The 16142-nt window shown below is 39.2% G+C and overlaps 1 protein-coding gene across 3 annotated transcripts; it reads right to left on the bottom strand.

The window, feature by feature from the left end:
- Positions 1-276: 276 nt before the first annotated feature.
- tubgcp2 (tubulin gamma complex component 2) lies at positions 277-12620 on the bottom strand. 3 transcript variants are annotated; one of them, XM_086304396.1, is made up of 18 exons: positions 12493-12620; positions 11969-12132; positions 9954-10082; positions 9534-9710; positions 8350-8509; positions 8050-8257; positions 7030-7229; positions 6119-6308; positions 5896-6041; positions 5637-5817; positions 4210-4390; positions 3955-4127; positions 3577-3705; positions 3368-3488; positions 3122-3265; positions 2314-2430; positions 1996-2159; positions 277-652 (listed from the first exon to the last, which is right to left on the bottom strand). In XM_086304396.1, the coding sequence occupies exons 2-18, from the start codon at positions 12116-12118 to the stop codon at positions 577-579; spliced, it is 2646 nt and encodes an 881-aa protein (XP_086160522.1). In that variant the 5' UTR covers positions 12119-12132; positions 12493-12620; the 3' UTR covers positions 277-576. The 3 variants fall into 3 exon arrangements, with proteins under 3 accessions (XP_086160522.1, XP_086160523.1, XP_086160524.1); XM_086304397.1 differs by having other exon boundaries at positions 11969-12129; positions 12493-12572; XM_086304398.1 differs by lacking the exon at positions 12493-12620 and adding an exon at positions 12245-12262.
- Positions 12621-16142: the final 3522 nt, after the last annotated feature.

Raw genomic sequence — 16142 nt, 5'->3', positions numbered from 1 at the left:
TTTTTTCTGATCCACAAAGTTAATCAGAAAAAAAAATGATTGTCTGTTTTCTTTTTGTTTTACTTTTTTGACTTTTTGAAACACTGAATGATGAGTTATTCAGACATTTTAAATCTATTCTAGATTTGTAACAAAAATTTCCACAGAAGGTTTTATTGTGAAGTTATCACACTTCCTGTATGACTCATGTTTCTCTGGCTAACATCATCAAGGAGTGTTCATACTGGTTTCTTTGTTGCTCACTGCAGATAAAAACCAGTTAAGGCAGGGGTCAAGAGACCAAAATGATTCAGTACATTTTTGTTTTAATTAAGTTCAATACAAACATACATTTTCATAAATTTACAGGTACAATAAGTTACCCATAAATAGTGACGACTCACATTTTCAGAGCTGAAGCACTAAAATGACACTGCAGACATGAATGACTCTACAGGTCATACAGAAATGTCATGTATATATATGAACAAACATACACGTCTTAGCTCTTTGAATCGTGACTGTCTGGGCGGTTGGACTGATGAGCAGGTATGATGAAACTTTTATTTTTGCATATTCACACGAAGCGACGACAGGCTACGCTGCTGCCTTCTGACTGCGCTCGATGGCCATCCTCTCCAGCCGCTCAGTGTAGAAGCCGTTAAAGTCCAGCCTGAGGAGTCATCAGAGGAAATGTAATGATGCACCTTTTGTTTCAAATAAAATTCATTTTATTACAGTCCAACAAATTTGCTATTCCTCAAAAAAGCAGATGTTATCACTGAAAAGTGTTTAAATGGTACTTTAAGGTACATTTCTGTTTTTAAAAACTTAACTGATGATATCAACAAGATGCAAAGAAATAACTATTTTGCCTTTAAGTTCATAAGCCCTATGTATCGTGTTAAAGAGACATGACCTGAAGTTGAACTAGTGTTGGGCTGAACTTTTGTGTAATATGATTTTATATCAGAAGATGTTGCAGTGAGGAAAAACTTTTTTTTTAAACCAGATTCATATTTACAGCCGAGGTCCAGAGAAAGCAAATCTTATGATTTGTAAACGCTGTCCCCTGGTGGTGAAAGCTTAAGTATAAATTTAAGGTACCTTCTGTAATTATTGTTGAGCCTTCAGATGTGTGCTGCTGTTAGCTTTCGATATTCTGCATTTTTTTAAATAAGCGTGTGCTCTAACATCCTGTTTTTACTCCGTCTTTAGCATTTTCCAGAGTAAATAAATCGATAGAAAGTTAAATAAACACAGTAAATTAAGTTTTTAATTCTTGTTAAAAATCCAGATAATGAGCTGCTTCCTGTAATATTACACATATATTTGAGAGTTAACCCCAGGACCTTTACTGACTGATTTAAAACAGCAGCTTTTCTGCAGGAAGATGAAACCTGAGTTTTATGCTCAGCAGCTCTGTTTGATTCATGCTTTCAAAATACATTTAAACTTTTCTACACTGAGGGGAAGGTTCAGTCGTCCGGCCCACTGAAGATCAAATTATAGTTGTACGTGTCCGAAGAACTACGCTAGGCAACGGTGACTCACTGCACCATCTTGTGGTGCAAAGTGGTATTACAAAAGAAGTGCAACATCACCTGATGTCTCTTCGACACAATACAGACATAAACCCAGAGTAGATGTCTTTTCAAACTCTGTAGTTAGTTCATACAATATTTTTTTTAACTATTTTTAAAGAAAATTATGATAAGAACCTTTAAGGTGATCACATGACCCAGAACCTTTGTTTTTAAATGGGCAGGATATTTTTTTAATCCCCATTGGAGCAGGATAGGAGTCTAAAAGATGCTATCTTAACAAAAGCCACCTACAAAACTGTTCTGGTTATTAAATGTTAACAACTGTTAGTGAATGCAAAGAGAAAATTGACATTCAGCTTCATTTCCATGCAAATGAATAGTGCAGCAACTGCTTTGAGCCTGTGTGATGGTATGAAGAAAAAAATTAAAAGCCTATTACAAACGTCCTCTGTAATGCTGACAGGCGTACCTGTAAATGATGCTGATCATGCTGTGCTCGCAGTCGTTGGTGCTGTAGATGCTCAGCTTGTCCAGCAGGTCCAGCAGCAGCATGCTGAAGTTGCTGTCAAACTTGCTGATGGTGGCTTCGAAGCTGGCGTCGGTCTGGAGGGAGTCTGCGTGATCAGCTAAAAACTGAAGCAGCAGCCAAGAGGAAAGGACGACAAACAATCATATAATGAAAATTTTAGGAGGATGAATGAACAAAGCCTGATTTAGTAAGGTTTACAGCCTCTCTATTCAGTACGTGTTTCTCAGAGGGGAGGCTGTGGTGATGGATGCTTTGTACCTTCGTGGTCAGCCTCTTTTTCTCTGGCTCGTCGGCCTGCTCGCTCTGAGCGGAGGGCTCATCCATCGTCCCCTGCTCCATGGAGAGGCGCTCCAGCCTCATGCTCTGTGTGAAACGCTTCATCAGCAGAGGAGGAGAAAAAAGGGCAAAAACACATCTGTTTGTTTCATTTTCAGGTTTTTCGAGGCTTAGTTATAGCAGAGCTGTAAAACGATGTTCAAATAAAAGGAAAAATGAACATTTATCCGACTATGAAAATGAACAACAATCTGAGTACAGTGTAGGTCCCGTAAATGCTGCACAATAACCACAACATTTTTATCAACGCAACATGCCTGCTGAGGCTTTTGTGCAATTCTGCATCCAGATTTTTAGGCTCTGAGTCGATGGTCACAGAAAAGCTGCAGGCGCCCAAACTAGATTTGCAAAAAGCTATCTCATATTCTTCACATGTCTGGGTTTCATCAAGTCTCCAAAAAGCATGTGGGAATATTTGTTATAGTCTGACGAGATCAAGAGTGATCTCTTCTCCTATTTACCCACACAAAAACTTCACATTTTAACAGAAGTCTGCAGACTTTATTATCCACCGTGTCTAAACAGCTTAAAGGCAGACGTGGCTCTTTGAATGAAATTCAAACTATGAGCGCTTCAATTTAAAAATGTGTGTGCAGCAGTTTTTTGCAGGGTTTAAGCTTAAATACATTGATTCATGAAACTAAAGTAAATTAAAGAGTGCTGTAATCAAATACTACATTATTGAGGCTGTGACTTCATTATCTCTGGTTTTATGCAGTCGTGGAAATACCTGCATGCAGTTTGTGAACATGACGCAGACAGACATGAGCTTGGAGAAGATCCTGAGCAGCTCGGGGTTGGTCAGCATGCAGTCCTTTAGGCAGTTGTCCAGGAAGCTGGTGTGATGACAAAGCACATCATCGATGTTTGAAGCCTGCAGAAAGAAGAAAAGAAAAATAACTTAAGAGCACATTTTCCCTGAAACCAGCACGTCTCCTTCTCAGTGCTCCTCAGGGGTCCTTCTTCAATCACTCACCATTTTCAGGTTGTTCTCCATGACGTGCCAGGTGGGCTCCATCACCTCAAACATCATGTAGTACTGAATGTTCTGCACAAAGTTGAGCATTCGCTGTCGGAGGGCGAACGCGGTAGCGAACCTGCACACAGGTGGTAAGAACAAAAGGTAAGAACGTTCTACTGGTTGAAACTTTTACAGGAAGTCACCTCAGATTCGTGGCGGCTCACCATTTGGCAGAGTGTAAGGAGTACTGCCTGAAGTCTTTGTTGCTGATCCAAACGTTGCACAGCAGCCGCTCAACATGTTTGCAGTAAAACATGTGTCTGAACAACATCTGGTACCTCGTCAGTGCTTTCCTGGATAAATAATGCAAACATTAGCTCTTCTAAATAAACAGGTTGGTTTTGTGATTTCCCACTTTTAACAAATTTAATTTAGTCAAACTAAAACCAATATTTTTTTTGTCTTTTTTTGTTTTAACCATCTCATTTTTTATTTTTTTTTATTTTACAGCTTGTATTTTTTTTATATTTTATCACAATTCACAGATTAATAAATATCTTCAGATGTATTTATCTAGAGTAAGATCCACTGGAGCTCTGAACCTGTTGATGATGAGCGAGAGCGGCCATTTGACAATGTAGTCGAAGGAGAAGGCCTCGAGCCCGCTGAGGGCCACGTCTGGCGGATCAGCGTTGATGATGGCCTTCTCTTGTTTGGTCTCGATGGCCAGCACTCGCAGCAGCTGAGTGATGACATCGTGAGGCATTAAGTCGATCTGTGGAGACAGGCGAGGAAGGTCAGACCAGCTAATTGTTCACATTTTACAATCCAAACTAAACAGACACGCCTTCCCCCACCTTCAGGTCATCCTTGAACGGGTCCGTGTTGGCCGTGCTCATCCTCAGAGCCAGCTCCAGGAGAGCCTCCAGTCTGGGAGGAACGATGTCGTCCACCGGCTTCTTCATCTCCTCCTCCGTCAGGTCCATGAAGTGCACAAAGAAATCTCCTTTGTCCATCAGGAAGTAGTGCTTGATTGATCTGACACAAGAGAGAACAGACATTTGAAAATGGTCAAACCACTTCATAAAATAATCATAGGCTTAAACATAACATAAAATAAAAAACACAAAACAAAAGTGCATCAGGAAGTTCGACTGGCTTTGACTTCACATCAAAAGCAAACAGACTAACGTTAATGTCACTATGGTAATTTTGTCTTGGTACCACAAGTAAAGAAAACGCATGAATGATGAAGGAAGAAATCCTTCATCAGACTGTTTAACAAGCTTAAACATAAAGAAAAGTGAACTTTTCACCTGCTGGTTGGTTTTACAGAGCAGGTTTAAATTAAAGCCGTCTTAACTGCTTGTTTACATTTTTACAAATGTGACAGATTTAAATTGTTTAGACTTAAATCTCGTACATTTGTAAAAATTACTGAAATCATATACAGTATAAAAAGATGAGATAAGAAATTCTTTTGTCATACACATGCTGAATGCAGCAAGAGGGACAGAGGAATAAGATATACAATATATACAATAAGAATAGTAGTATACAGTAATATACAGTAGGATAGTGCAGAATATAATATCAAATAACTCTAAGTAACTATATAACCTGAAAAATAAATTGCTTAGCTATCAGTGAAAGTGAAAAAGTGACATAGTATTGTGCAATTGAATAAAAGACAGTAGCAGCATATAATAGTCATCTGCTCTAGCAGTGATATCAGCAGCAAGCAGGAATCAGTCAAAAATTTATTTACATTTAGATTAAGATCAAATCTAACCACTTGTATTTTAAGTCATTAAAACTTGAGCATCTATAGAAACCTTTGCAGTAACCACACAAAGAACAATAGAGACCCAGCAGAACCTCTGTTTAAGACTTGTGTTTTCTAGAGGGATCTTTTTTTGACCAAAGTATCAGTTTTAGTCATCTTAGCATAAGCTGAACTAAACTGTGACTAAATCTGGGCTGAAAATGCACCACGGCGAAGGCAAAAGGTATATTTGAGTTATTATAACGAGACAAAACAAGCGATTTGAAACAAAAATGGATGCAAACAGTAACCGCCTCATCCCAGTTATCTTGTTTTCATAATCACTGGAAGCTACAGAAATAGCCCAGCCCTAACACTAGACGCTGACTTCAAAATTTACAGTTTTAATCTTGACAATAATTGTGTGTGTGTGTGTCAAATATAACAGAACAAACTGGTCACACAGCATCTCATCCTATCTTCTCACCACAAAATATCCAATAACCATTAAATATTCACCTCAGACGTGAGACCAGCTCCTTCTCTTCCATGAGGAAGTCCAGAAGCACTTTGCTGGCGTAATTGTAGGCTTTCTCTATCTGCTCCACGTAGGCCCTCTCCTTCAGGGTGTATAGCACCTCCTTAGCATCAGGACACGTCACGTCCCGCCCGCACTCCCGCACCACATTGAGATATTTCCCTGCACGATAGCACGTCTCAACATCGCCGAAAGGATTCCCATTTTATGTTCAACAAGTCTTAAATGTTCTATTTTTACCTGTGCTTAGTATTTTGTCTGCCATCTTCTGTAGAAAGGAGGGAATCCGATGCTGCACAATGGTGTATCTCTGATCCCAGTACTTGTCATTGTAGTCTTCCTGAATCTTCTCCTTTTGCAGCTCGTGCTCCTCCACCATGAACTCACTGTGGAGTCACAAAATATGAGCTTTACATTTTACAACACACATTTTTCAGAGTTGAAACTCTGGGAGCAGCTGAACCTGTACGGATCCTTGATGATGCCCCTGTAGATCCACTTCTCCAGGATCTCAAAGTACGGGACGCTGGCTGCTTTGGTGAGGTACAGACACAGCTCCTGAGCCTGGCTGTCACCGGTGTAATTGAAGGTTCTGTCATGGAGAAGGCTCAACGTGGACCCTCCCATACACTCTCCTTTGTCCACGGAGGACGCTGTGAACACAACAGAAAGCATAATTTAACTAAATATCTGTTTTATAATAGGTGAGATTCCACACTAATCAGGCATTTTCAAAGTGTTCAGTGTTGTTTGTGTTCAGCGTTGGTTAATCTAGACCCAGTTTGATGTGCCATGTTCTCTTCTAAAGTGGGTCAGATCACCTTCCAGTCAAATTAACTCTCTGGTGCTCATTTAAAGAAGCTTAGACTGCAGGTCTTCTACGATCTGTGACCCACAAACTAACGTTTATAAAGTGAAAACATTCAGAACTCCTCCTCACCACTAATCTGCAAATTCAGCTCTATATCTCTACAACAGATCAACATTTTTTCTTAATATTTGCTTTGTTAAACATATGTTTAAACATTTTAAGCTTATTTTAAACAACATCTGAAGACAGTTTAGAAGCAGATGAAATTTTAGGGCTTGTAATTCAATAAACTGTGCTGGTATGCAGAAGCAGAGATAAACAACTTTAAGTTAGAAATCTAAATCAAGTCCACTTTGGCAAAGGAGAAGTAGCACTCTATTCTCAAGAGACTTTCTCCACCCTCTGGTTTGCATTTTGTCCTCCTTTTGCACCAGGATGGTGCCAGAACTCCAGCAACTCCTGATCACTGCGCCCCTAACTCATCCTTCTTTCCATGTTTCTTTGACAACTTTTAATTCATCATGCCTGCAAACAACGACCATGTGTTATCTTCAGTTTCTTACCGATTGATGACAGTATCTCCATGGTGCGCATGGTGGGCTGGATGTAGAACCAGAGCTTCTGCAGGGACAGCAGGCCCTGCCGCTGGAGATGCTCCAGCTGAGTGACCAGGATGAGATATTCCTTCATCAGCGTCCTCATTGCCGCTGTCAGGGCGTGGTTCACCTGGCCGTACTCGAAGGATGACTTCTCCTCAATGAACCTGGAGGGCAAATGCAACACGTCACCTTTAATTATCTTATAACATATAATCTCTTTTAGACCCTTTAAGCAAAGATCATATGATTCTGAATTATTTGATATTTATGTCACTTTTTTCAAGCTCTAAATCACTGAGACTCCCATTGATATCGATCATTAAATATGAATTTAATGCGAAAGAGCAACAGAAAATAGATAAAAGGTTTCAACAGATAAACAATTAAAATATATACTTTGTGTTTAAGGCGCACATATAAATCATACATAGGATCAGATGTCTAAATAATATATATAAATAAACCTTTCAAAGATAATGCAAAAAAATCTGCATTATCCTGTGCCTGCAGCACATTTTAAGACATTTGGAAATTTTACCCATGCAGAAATCTGGAGGGCTGAAAAAAGACTTTAATGTTAAAATTCCCAACTTTACAGCTACAAAAACTGTTTGATCTCTAAAGCAAATTTCCTCATGTAATAACCTAAAAACTTTACAGTATGATTTTCTTCTCTTTTCTTTGTATATCCATTTATAGTTTAATAAAGCTTAAGGTCAGAGGTGTGGATTTTTTGAGTGCCAGCTGAGTCACTCAGCTTTGTTAACTGCAGTCACGTAACTGAAGCTTCCATTCAAGGTTATTCTAAAAACTCAAAGCTGATGTGAAATAAACATTTTAGTTACAAGAGATGCTGTTGGGTTTTTCTTTTGCATTGCATCAACCTTGAGGGTCCCAGTAGTTCATCTGGAAAACTCATTAGTGATTATGTGCATTTGTGAACTTAAGCCTGTTAGCAGTAGCTCACACAGTCTACGCTCTTACCGTGTTATAGTTGAGTAGTACGAAGCGACCGGTAATATTCTGTTGACCAGCTCTTTGACAGACATGTCCAGTGTTGGATCAACGATGAAGGAGCGGTTCTGCCGCCCCAGCACCGGCTGAGCGGTGATGTCTCGCCCGTCGACTCCAATCAGCACAAACAGCAGATCCTCCACCAGAGCTTGTTCCTGCGTCCCCAGAGGCAGCGTACCTGACCACGGACAGTAACCACATCAATACGCACAGGGGGACTATATTCAGACTCCATGCTGCACAGGTGAATGTGTAAATTTACCAACTTACCAACAGGAACAGCTGGTTCTCCTTGAGGGGTGGGGCTGGTGATGAAGTCTCCGATGAGAGCTGGACGATCATACACCCAATTGGGGAAGACGGGGTTGGGCTGGGTGGGGTTCTTCTTGTTGTGTTTGTCCCTCAGCATCTTCCGTGTGACTTCAGCCGGCTGTAGGCGAATTCCAAAAACAAAGAAACTCAGGATTTAAAAGCAGCAGATGGTAAACTGAGTGAAATTTAATGTAATTTTTATCAATAGCAATAGACTGGCCCTTCTAACCTTCAGATTAAACTATTGATCAAGGCAGCTTTTTATTCACAAAAAAATGCCAGCAGATGTTTCTGTAAACAGTGACATACTGCAGGTAACCTTTATATGATAACATGTTATTATTATACCTGATCTACAGCTTCATGATGTTAGTTCACTGTTTAGTTTTTGTTCCCTGTCACATCCTTATGGTGGATTCACACCAAGCCTGAAATGAAGTTTTTCATTACAAATAAAGTACATGCAATGAGGCAAATTCAGGTTAGTTAGCTGTGATGTTCTTTCTGCTGAGCCCAAGTGGCCAAAAACAAATCTTGTGCATGTCTAATCACTCCTATGTGAAGTACACTGCGAATCTAATGTGAATGAGAGCTTCTTTTAACCTCTTTATCTCCCTTATTAACCAGAGATTCGCCATCTCTGATCTGATCTACTTTAAGAAGAAGAAACCTGAATAGCTCTATGAACAAAAATTCTGAAACTTAAAAAGGACCATCTCTGTGAACCTCCAACTCATCTTCATTGTAGGACTCCAGAGAGTAGCTTTGTATGACTCACAGTCCAAAATAAGCCTTCTTTATCTTATACTGGGCCTTTGTGCAGCTTCACAGCTCATTAACCATTTGAACCAAACTGTTTTAGCGCCTCCATCTTCACACCCACTTTCCTCTGAGTGATTGCCCCTCATAAATTATTTGACAAGCAGGTGGTTGGAACTTTGTGCTCTCTTTGACATCACACAGAGCCAAAAGAACAAAAATTGTCTGAACCTGTTTCCACATATAAAATAAACCAATAAATACATCCTATCTTGATTAAGTTTCTAGCTGAACTTATTTTAGCTCCAAGCTGTCCTGTAGAGTTTCACAGGCTAATCTAACCTTCAGACCAGTAACATGATCTGAAGGTAAGAGATGCTCACCAGAGGAGCGTTGGAGCTCGCTGTTACATTGCCAAGCTTCTTACGCAGCTCGTCCAGCTCCTGCATGGACATTTTGGTGCTGGTTTGAGGCAGAGAGTAACTGGTTGTTGTGGTTGAGGTGGTGTTTGCTGAAGACTCCGACCTCTCTTTAGCATTCTGCTGCAGAAACTGGAGGGTCTGCAAAAAAAATATCAAGGCAGGGATGCAAAATTAGATTCAAGTATTTTATCAACCAACTCTCTGATGGAGGGACATAAATCAGCAAGTTTCTTAGTTCATAGAGTAGATTACATTTTTTAAACTACTTTTCAACATTAATAATAAGGAAATAATTGTGATTTTAGATCAGGAAGTATAGAAATATTTGGACTCAATGACAAAAAGAACCGGATGAAAAGCAGCATGTAAATGAGGCGTTACCTCTTTGTCCTCACAGAGTTTGGAGAGCAGATACACCAAAGGGTCGAGGTTCCGAACATTTTTGGACTTAAGCTCCTCATATTTCCTCAAGAAATCCTCCGGGGTTTTAGAAAACTCTGCTAACTTGACCTGAAAGTGACACAACATGCAATATGAAGAAAATATTCAAAGAAACATATCTGTTGTGAACATTGGGTATTTAACTACTTAGAGTAAGTTAGAAAACTTTAGCGTTAGGGAAGTGATGAAGTGATGGCCACTGCAAACAAGAAAGGGGCTCAAGGTGGTGGTGGGATTACATCCCTGACAGACTTCTCAACCAATCCTGACTTCCTCATGCATTACCACAAATTCTCTCTTAGTACCTTATCATATACGGTCTCTAGATCTACAAAAACACACAGTTCAGTTCTTTCTGAACTTCTCTATACTTCTCCATCAACATTCTCAAAACAAGCATCCCATCTGTACTGCTCTTTCTTGGTATGAAGCCATACGTTCCATTCCCCAGGCATCCTTTCACGCTACAAGATTAACTTCAATACTCTGTCATTGGGATGTCAGGTATGTCATCTGAACCAAGAGCCTTTTCACTCTTGATCCATCCATTGTTGCCTTCACTTACTCCTTACTAATCCTCTGCACTTCCTGATTTCCTACCTGTCCCCCATCTATCCCATCATTCTCTCTCCTCATTTTCTTCATTCATAAGAATCTTAAAGTACTCCTTCTGCCTCCTCACCAAACTCCCTGTACTCATTAGTACATGTGAAATCTGGAAGGACTACTGGTCATAATGATGCATTTGGAAATTTTGCTAAAGTTAATTGCGAGATGAATGTCTCTGGGAGGAGTTAACAAACATTACTATGGTGCCAAGTAGGGCTGCCACAAACGATTATTTTGATAGTCGACTAGTCACCGATTATTTATGCGATTAGTCGACTAATCAGATCATCATCCATTGGACGTAAAACTACAGCTTATTGCACCAGCAGCATCTGCTCTTATATAACTATCATTAGCTTACAGCTTTAAGCTTTTAAGGTGCTAACTAAAAATAAAGACAAGATGATAGTTTATTAAATTTTAATGAAATCTGCAGATTGTTTTGGTGAAGTTTAATAAACTCCTTGCTATCTAAAATATAACAGGACACCGGAGTATATTCTGGAGCATCTCACACTTCTGATAATCAGCTGTCTGCTTGACGTTTATTCAGCTGTGTAAAAACTTTAATCTCAGCCAAACCGATTTACTCAGGAACAAATAAAATACTGAAAAAAGTCAAACAATAACATTTTTAATTTATCTAAGTGACTCATATATCATGTTTAACCTCAGTAGCGAAAGACGGCAGTGGGTTTGAAAACAATTTGCCGGGAGTCCGGTGTTCTCACGGTGCTAGTGACCTAGCTCCGGCTAGCTATCGAGCTAGTGGGTAACAGACGTCTCCGAAAACGTCGGAGCGCTTTTGAAAATATGTGGTGTCTTGATAAACTGAGCAGATATTTGAGGTTTACACAGCTACATTCTCGCCTGAAAATATGTTAAACGTTTATTTTGTGACCCAGAAAGAATAATAAGAGTAATATTAAAACTAACTAGCTGCCGCCATTGTTGGAAACTGAGCAGGGCTGTGCTATGAATTCTGGGACACAGCTTCTTCTTCTTCGGGGTTTAACGGCAGCTGGCATCCTTGTACATGCAGTGCTGCCATCTTCTGTTTCAGTCCGTTATTACACTCTTAAATCCTGCTTCTTATTCTTGCGTCTTTTGGGATCTTACAAAGCTTCAAACGACGCGTCGACTATTAAATCAGTCGTCGACGATTTTGATAGTCGACGTAATCGTGACTAGTCGACTAATCGTGGCAGCCCTAGTGCCAAGTGCAGAAAAACACAGTCTGACTGGGTGTCTGATAAGAGGACAGATGCAAATTAAAAACTAAATTATCAACTGATGAGCCATGAAAAGCACTGCAGTTAAACACAGTGGAGTACAGTATAGCCCACCTTGGCACTGTGCGCGGACACTGTGGTGGTGACATAGGGGGTCCTGTGTTTCTGGAGCAGGTCTATGTAGCCCTCTGCTCCGTCGCCGCCTCGTACATGAAGGAGGCTGAGCAGTTCGTTCACGTCGTGGTGGATCCTGAACTCGCTCATGGCTCCAGCAGCTGCTATAACGACAAAGAGGTTTTATTTTGTAGGAGAGGGCAGAAAGAAAGAGAAAGAATTTAGCTCAGGCGGTCACAATGGATATGAACATCAGAGCTGCCGGCTCACACTGACAAATATCAGCTGAAGCTTAGTTGAGGGTTTAACGGCTGTATGTTTATGACATCCTGTCTTTCAGTGGTGATGCAGAGCTAACAGTTGTTTACGCTAGCTGGCTAGTTAGCCTGCTACAGAGGGGGATGGTATCTAGTAGCTCTCTGAGCCAAATGAAACATGAAATGCCATAAAAGCAAACAATAACGTAACTCAGTAACATGAAGCCCCGTTGCAGGTTTAACTAGAGTCTGAAGTCATCACTCTACCTGGCACTCGCCTTTCTGCAGCGTTCACCGGGGCAGATAGCAAACGCGCCCACTACTATCAAATTCTTCTTCTTCTCCAACAGCGCAGTGACGGCGCCACACTGACCCCTACAGGTCAGTGACGCCTGACCATACAAAAATAGCCAGAAAATTATGCATTTATTTATTTAAACCGGAGTGTATATTGAATATTCTGACAAATAAAAGAATAAATTAAATATAATTTCACATATATTAGTTAAAAATTGTAACATTTTGGCTCTTTTGTGCAAAGTATTGCTTATGAAATGTATTGTGCGAGATGAATGTCTCTGGGAGGAGTTAACAAACATTACTTCTTCAAACATTACTTCCTTCATGTTTGTCAGGAAGGAAAAAAATCACACTGATAATGCAGAAGTTTCAAAATCTTACAAAAATAATATTTCAAATAAGATTAGGTTAATAGGTTAATAATATCTTAATGCTGGGGCTGAAAGTCAAATTGTAATACAAATAGGAATATAATAACTACTTTTAAAAATCAATTTGGCAAAAATCTATCAATCATAAAACAGGCATTTTCTCTAAAATCACAATACTGCTTTTGTTACTGTAGGAACCCGGGTAGATGTCTGCTTATGTATAAGTTTTGTGAACTAAAAAAAACTAATTAAAATAAAATAAGAGGAACTAGCTTTAGTTTTAGTATCTGTTATTGAAAAATTAATATAAATCAACCTACTGTTTATGATAATGTGAAAACAGCAGAAAACATAATTTATTTTAATAAACGCACTAACAATTTAATTCTTTAACTAATAGAAGTAAATCAAATATTAGGGTCTCTAGTTCACTAAAATATCATGGGGTCGTGTGTACTTCTTTCACGCAGAAGCGGAGATCCACGACCAAAGAGACTTCCTCCACCATGGGCATTGTGGGCTGAATGTAGAACCAGAGCTTCTGTCACTGGAGGTGCTCCAGCTGTGTGACCAGATATTCCTTCATCACCATCCTCATCGCCGCTGTCAGGGCGTGGTTCACCTGGCCGTCCTGAAAGGATGATTTCTCCTCAATCAAACTCGAGGAAAAATGCAACACGTCGCCTTTAATAATCACTTAATAATCACCACTTTAAGCAAAGATCACATGATTCGTAATTATTTTATATTTATGTAACTTTTCGGGCTGTAAATCGCTGTCGCTTACATTCACAGTATCAGTTAATCGTTAAACATGACGTTGATGTGGATGAGGAGCAAAAAAAATGATAAACGGATTGATACCTTAAAGTTACCATAAACTGATAACCTGTAAGTAGGCCTACAAGTTCACAAGGCAGTGCTAATCCTCAAATCCGCCAAAATCCTGTACAGACCTCTGCTGAATGATATGACCGTATGTATGCCCTCATAAGAAAAGATTATGGTCCCAAAGAAATTTTTAACCACGCACATGGATTCAGTAGTTTCGTGTTTTTCTGTTTGATTTGGCCTCTTCCGGAAAATTTAGTCTATAACAGAAAAAGGAAACATGAAACCTCTCCTGAAACCAAACTGATTTTCTGAGACTTACTGAAAGAAACCCCAAAAGTTGGTTCTGTTCATCTGCACGTTTTGTTTTCAGTGGGAGAAACGTTTCGTCACTCACCCAAGGGACTTCGTCAGTATCCAGCTGAATGCAGGTTTCCCCAACCTTATAAACAATACATTAGCATAATGACTGAAACAAGCACCACTGACGAACAATGGGCTGTGAGGTCAGTCTCCTGATCATTAATATGCAAACCGTCATAACCAAATAGGAACAGAACCAAGTTTTTTGAGATTTCTTTACCTGGACAATTGCGCATGCATCAAGGCAGTCTATGTGGTTGTTTAGGGTCACAACCACTAGGAGGTGGGGCATGATTTTCTGTGTTGCTAGCACGCACTGTGGTTGAAGCGCTTTTACATGTAAATAAAAGTTCTGCTACATTTAAGCCCTTGTCAGATGAGTTCACACAACGCTAAATAAGCCTATCAGCACCTGTTAAATATCTGTGTAGTTTACATGGGGAGATTTTAAATCCCAAGTATCTCCCGACTAACTTCCGGTTAGCTCTAGCGTCTACGTAATTGAGCAAGATCAGAACAGCGCCATCATAACTCTACATCTCGATACAGATTAGCCCAAAGTTTCATAGATGGCTACTAAAAAAATTAGGAGTGGGCCTCAAGGACGAAAACACACACACACACACACACATATATATATATGTATATATTTTTTTTTTTCTTTCTTTTTTTTCGAGATAGACAAAAAAGGTATGTATGGATTTATTTTTGAGTCTACCTGAATGAATTTGACAGTTTTGTTTCCTACGTCAAAGTTATGTTTGAACATATTTAACTGCCACAGTTAATATGAACCCGGTCTGCTGACGTAATCATTGAAGAGTCTGAATCATTTGTTTCTGAGAACATGCTCGTTTTTGTCAGCTTGCTAGCCTACCCAAGAGGAATTGTAAACATAATTAATAACCAAATAATCTGTTTGATTGTATGGCTAGTTTTAGTTGTAAGCTACTTACTTACTTAGCTATTTTGTATGTGTGTCTGTGCGTGTATATGTTTGTTCGTTTGTTGTTTGTGTTGTTTTACAACTTAGAGTAAGCTATTAATTTTGAACAAATGAAATTAAATATAGCCACAGTAATTTTCAACTGCAAGCAGTGGCTAGAACGTCATGCATTTATTATATGTTTATTATTCATTCATAATGTGTTTTTTATTAGAACAAGCTTTACTTGCTATTTTCTTGCCAACTTAAGTAGAAGTGCAGCATCATTTATAATTTATAATAGCTAGCTTTTGTTTGTTACTTAGAATTACATTTACATTTCATATAAACCTATGAAATGTTCAAATTGTCACAAATTCTTCCAGGTAAACATTAACTTTCTAACTATATTTAATTTTAGATCCTATTTGAACATACTAATATTCATGGCTCATTTGCATATTAAAAATGCATTTGTTTTGTGGTTAAAGTATAGACCTAATTCATATAATGTACCTATTTAATTTCATCCACCCTATGTATAAAATAATAATCTAATGTATAAAATTCTCAGGGTCATTACTGGAGTATTTTGGAGCTTCTTCTGATACAACAAGCACATCTACCACAGCTGACATGACTGCTGACATCATCCAAAACTTCAGAGTCATCTACTCCCTCCCCGAACATAGCTGAGGACTATACTGAGGCACCACAGGCTTCTTTAGCTTTCTCCGACATAACCGTATCTTCAGAGGTAGGTACTGGGGTCTTTGCTGTTTCTAGTTTGTGTGTATGTGTTTGTCTTCATCTAGTTAAAAGCAGTGTGCGTGATTTGGTGGATCTAAATGGTAAATGGACTGGTTCTTATATAGCACTTTTCTATTCTACCTGAGCACTCAAAGTGCTGTGCGTGAAGAGTTTTGGGGCTACATATAAAATCTTGTTTAGGACCACCAAATCCTAGAGCCAACCTTGGAAAGGGGTCAGTGCAGCATAAATGGTTTAGGACTATTGATACTGAACAGAAAGATGGATACAAACATTGTCTACTTTTTCAAGGTAGTTGAGGACCTTCTCAATGGTGTCCAATCTGACTAACATTTGTGAAAATGAAAATGTAATGC

The sequence above is a fragment of the Aulonocara sp. 'chitande type north' Nkhata Bay genome, linkage group LG8, assembly GCF_057382095.1.
Source record: "Aulonocara sp. 'chitande type north' Nkhata Bay isolate Kocher_YH1m ecotype deep benthic linkage group LG8, A_spYH_male_GT1.1, whole genome shotgun sequence".
Taxonomy (NCBI): domain Eukaryota; kingdom Metazoa; phylum Chordata; class Actinopteri; order Cichliformes; family Cichlidae; genus Aulonocara; species Aulonocara sp. 'chitande type north' Nkhata Bay.
The sequence above is the reverse complement of the archived record's forward strand: the minus strand, read 5'-3'. Positions and strand labels throughout refer to the sequence as shown.